Below are 4,843 nucleotides of genomic sequence, written 5' to 3' on the forward strand. Positions count from 1 at the left end.
TGTCTCCCCCAACAGACACAACGCAGGTTGTTACTTGTCTTCAGTTTGCTGCTGCTGATGAATCTCTCTTAGCTCTGGGTTTCTCTTCCGGTACCCTGCAGCTGTGGCTGCTGCCAGCAGCAATGGGGGCCCCCCATCAGGGGGGCCCCCCTGATGCTGAGGGGGGGGGCCCCCATGCTGCTGCATATTGTGTTGCTGCTGCTGCTGCGCATACACCCGGGCTCTCTCCCTGCGGCACAGAGCAACGCAGCACGCTGCTGGAGGCCTTAGCTTCGCTGCACTCACAGCAGCAGCAGCAGCAGCAGCAGCAGCAGCAGGAGCAGCACTGTACCCACTGCTGCTGCTGGGAGGGCCTCAAGGGGGCCCCTGAAGTTTCTGCTGTTGCCTGGCACCCAAAGGAGCTGCTGCTTGCTGCAGCGCATGCAGACGGGAGAGTGGAGCTGTGGCAGGTGGAGATACACCCCGCTGCAGCAGCAGCAGCAGCAACAGCAGCAGCAGCAACAGCAGCAGCAGCAGCAGCAGCAGGTGGTGGTGTGACGATGCAGCACCTTCATTCTTTTCTCTTTTGCTGCCCCCTTTCCACCTCTTCTCCGTGCATGCATAGCCGCATGGATTTGCTGCTGTCTGTTTATAAAGGAGACAAACAAACTAAAACTCCTGCTGCTGCTGCTGCTGCTGCTGCTGCTGCTGCTGCTGTTTCTGTCTCCTTGCTGCATTCTCCTTCTTGTTTAGTTTGGGGCCCCGCGGGAGACAACCTTATCGTAGGCAGCAGAGAGGGGGCCCTCCTCGTCTGGTCTCTTGAGGCTCTCAGGCAGTATCGCCGTGCTGCTGCTGCTGCTGCTGCTGCTGCTGCTGCTGCTGCTGCTGCTGCAGCAGCACCAGCAGCAGCAGCAGCAGGAGGACAAGCCTCGTGTGAGGGCTTGACGGGGGCCTCCGAGAGGGGGGCCCCTCTGCATGCAGCTGTGCAGGGGCCCCCCTCTCACTGTCTCGACCTGGTTGGGCCCCCAGCAGACGGGCTGGGGGCCCCCGGGGGGCCCCCCAAGGAGACAGGGGGGCCCCCCACAGAGACAGGGGGGCCCCCGCTCCGAGTTGCTTCGTCTCTTAAGACAATCAGCGAGGCCTCCACGCAGCCCTCCAGTGCTTCTCCCCCTGACACCCCGCTAGGCAGAGACGCGGGGGGAGCAGCACAGCAGCAGCAGCAGCAGCAGCAGCAGCAGCAGCAACAGCCACAGCAGCAGCAGCAGCAGCAGCAGCAGCAGTCTGCTGCTTCAACGTGCACACTTGATAGCACAGCTGTTAGCAGCATCGATCCCGATCCCCTGGGATCGGGATCGATACCCAAGGGGGCCCCCATGGGCCCCCGTACCCGCAGCAGCAGGGGGGCCCCCCTGCGTCTGCTGCAGTCTTTCTTACCTCACTATGGGGGCCCGCAGATGCTTCTGTATCTACCGCAGGGAGCAGCAGGCAGCTTAGCTCAGCCTATAAACCCTACAGGGGCCCTGGGGGCCCCCCAGGGTATAGGGGCCCCCCGAGGCGTGGGGGCCCCCGGTGTGGGGGACCCCGCAGGGGGCCCGCAGGGGGGCCCCCTGGGGGGCCCCCAGGGGGGCCCCCATGTTGCTGTGTGTGGGTCCTGGCAGCTCGGCGTCTGCTCCGTCGTTGCGGGGGCCCATGGGGGGAGAGTGAGGTGTTTGTCTGTGTGCATGCATGACGAGAGGTTGCTGCTGTCTTCGGGAGACACAGCAGCACGTGCTGCAGCAGGTGCACCTGCTGCTGCTGCTGCTGCTGCTGCTGCTGCAGCAGCAGCAGCAGCAGGAGGGGGAGGAGGAGGCAGCAGGCTGAAAGCCTGGATAAGAGATGGGGATCGGCTGGGCCCCACACCTTTGCTCGATATTTATATGGACGGCCTCGTGAGTTGTCTCCTTTTTCTCTGTCTCCTTTTTTTTTTCTTTTTTATTTTTGTCTCCTTTTCTCTGTCTCCTTTTTCTCTGTCTCCTTTTCTCTATCTCCTTTTTCTTTTTTTTTTGTCTCCTTTTTCTCCGTCTCCTTTCTTTCTGTCTCCTTTTTTCTCTATCTCCTTTCTTTTCTGTCTCCTTTCTCTGTCTCCTTTTTTTCTGTCTCTTCTGCCCCTTTCTTGTGTCTCTTCTCTCTATTGTCTCTCTTCTGTCTCCTCTATATTCTGTCTCTCTTCTCTTTCTTTTGTCTCTTCTTTCTTACCTCTTTGGGGGCCCCTGAGCTGCTATCTTAAACCGTACTTGGGTGTGGGGCCCCTCGCTGGGGGCCCCCGTGGGGGCCCCCTTCCTTGGGGGCCCCTGCCTTGGGGGCCCCCCCGGGGGCCCCCGTGGGGGCCCCCAGGGGGGCCCCCCAGGGCAGCGACAGGGCTGTATGGGTTGAGAAGAGACAGCCAGCGAAGGGTAGAGGAGTAGGAGAGGGAGACAGAAGGAGACAGATGAGATGAAAAGGAGACAGTTTATCACATATATATATATATATATATATACATAAATATATTTATTTATTTATATTTATATATTTATATATTTCTATATTTATATATTTATATATTTGTATGCAGGTAACATCGATGCTATGGAGCCGCCTTAACGGAGACCTGCTGCTCTCCCATAGCTGGAGGAGGCCCTCGGGGGGGGGGCCCCACGGGGGGGCCCCCAACCGCAGCAGCTGGGGGGCCCCCAGCAGCAGCAGCTGGGGGGCCCCCCTGAAGGGTAGGGGCCTAGGGCACAAAGGCAGAGGGGGCGTGACGGTGTGGCGTTATGTTGCTGATAGGGGAAGCAGCAGCATGCAGGGTTTGCTGCAGCAGCAGCAGCAGCAGCAACAGCAGCAGCAGCAGCAGCAGCAGCAGCGGTATAACGAGTGGGACTGGGGGGATGGGTCTTGGGGGGCCCCCGGGGGCCCCCCTGACTGTTCATCTTTGCTGCAGCCGTTGCTGCTGAAGGTGGGGGGTTTTGGTGAGCGTCCTGTGCGTCGCGACAGCAGCAGCAGCAGCAGCAGCAGCAGCAGCAGCAGCAACAGCAGCAACGGCAGCAGCAGCAACAACACAAACAATAACAACAACCCCACCAGTCCAAGACAAGGAAACAGAGGAGACAGTTTAATTTCTTCTGTCTCTCTTCTGTCTCCTTCCTGGTACTCGCAGCGCTCTGCTTCTCCCCCCCGCAGCAGCAGCACGTGGGGGCCCCCCCCCCCCNGGGGGGCCCCCCCCCCCCCCCCTGGGGGCCCCCAGCTAGCTACAGAGGGGCCCCCTGATGCAGAGATAGAAGAAACAGAAATATATAACAACGCAGACAACGCCTCTTGCTTAATACAAAACAAAGAAGGCAACGTGCTGCTGTATTGGTCTCTACCTGCTGAGATCATCGCTGTCTGGGCCCTACACACATAAACACTTGCTGCTGCTGCTGCTGCTGCTCCTGCTGCTGCTGTTGCTGCTGCTGCTGCTGTTGCAGCATGCGGGCGACACACTGCAGCTGCAGCGAGAGAGCGAACGCATAGTGCAGCTGCAGCGGCAAAAGAGGGACTTCACACTGCAGCAGCAGCAGCAGTAGCTGCAGCAGCAGCTGCAGCAGCAGCAGCAGCAGCAGAGGGGCCCCACACATTGCATAGCTGCTGCAGCAGGGGGCCCCACACAGTGCAGCAGGGGGGCCCCCATACCTGAGGCTGTAGAACCCCCAACTGCAGCAGAGAGGTGGCTGCCCCTAGCTGCAGCAGGGGGGCCCCCCTTAAGACATTTGCTGCTGTTAGCTGCAGCAGGGGGGCCCCCATCGAGGCACTTGCTGCTGCTAGCTGCAGCAGGGGGGCCCCCCCAAGGCTGCTAGATGCAGCAGGGGGGCCCCCATAAAGATAAGATGTAGAGACTGGGGGGCAGGAGATGCTGCTTCGTGTTTCTTGTTTTTGTTTGTTTTTTAATTTATTTATTTCTTCTTTATAGTGCAGGAGATAACGCTGCTGCTGCTGCTGCTGCTGCTGTTGCCAGCTAGACAAATACAGCGAAAACACCTAGCTAGCTAGCTAGCTAGCTACATATATGCGTGGCTAGCTAGCTAGCTATATGCGTGGCTAGCTAGCTAGCGAGCGAGCGATGTTGCTAGATGGCTCCTCAGCTAACTGACTAGCTAGCTGGCTAGCTAGCTAGCTAGCTAGCCAGCTAGCTGGCCACCTAGCTCACCACCTACCTATCTAGCTACCTAGCTACCTACCTAGCTAGCCAGCTAGCTAGCTAGCTAGCTAGCTGCATGCCTTGGATACAGCTGAAGGAGTGGGGGGTGGGGGGCGAAAGGAGGACCACCGAGGCCCCCTGAGGCCCCCCTGGACGCAGAAGTGGAGGTGGCAGCTGCTGCAGCAGCCGTTGCACTAGCTGCTGCAGCAGGAGCTGTTGCGGCAGCTGCTGCTGCTGCAGCAGCTGTTGCAGCAGCAGCTGCAGCAGCAGCTCCTGCTGCAGCTGTTGCTTCCTTTTTAGAGGTAACAGCAAATGTAGCAGCCAGAAGACAACTGCTGCTGCGCTCTCTGCCTTCAGCAGGGCCCCAAGCAGCAGCAGCAGCAGCAGCAGCAGCAGCAGCAGAAGCAGCAGCAGCAGCAGCCTCTACACCTCTCCCGTGACGCTTGCTGCTGCAGCAGCGACGTCTGGTGTTGCAGTAACGATGTATGCTACTGCGGCGACGATACCTGCTGCTGCTGCTGCAGCGGTGTCTGCAGCAGCAGCAGCAGCAGCAGCAGCAGCAGCAGCTGAATACAGCTAATGCATGCAGCGCTGCAGCTGCGGTCCCCTTCAGAAGGGGAGGCCCCATGGAGGCCCTGTGAACTGCAGCAGCGGTGGAAGATCCTACAA

At 59.4% G+C, this 4,843-nt stretch overlaps 1 protein-coding gene across 1 annotated transcript in view; it reads left to right on the top strand.

Moving 5' to 3' along the window:
• Positions 1-3,400, top strand: part of EMH_0039220 (uncharacterized protein) — a gene marked incomplete at both ends in the record, with an annotated part of 5,836 nt that extends 2,436 nt beyond the window's left edge. Inside the window, 3 exon segments of the mRNA XM_013495370.1 lie at positions 45-1,907; positions 2,573-3,203; positions 3,207-3,400. Of these exon segments, the coding sequence (XP_013350824.1) occupies positions 45-1,907; positions 2,573-3,203; positions 3,207-3,400 (2,688 nt within the window).
• Positions 3,401-4,843: the final 1,443 nt, after the last annotated feature.

The sequence above is a fragment of the Eimeria mitis genome, genomic scaffold (assembly GCF_000499745.2).
Source record: "Eimeria mitis Houghton genomic scaffold, Emh_scaff1545, whole genome shotgun sequence".
NCBI lineage: Eukaryota > Apicomplexa > Conoidasida > Eucoccidiorida > Eimeriidae > Eimeria > Eimeria mitis.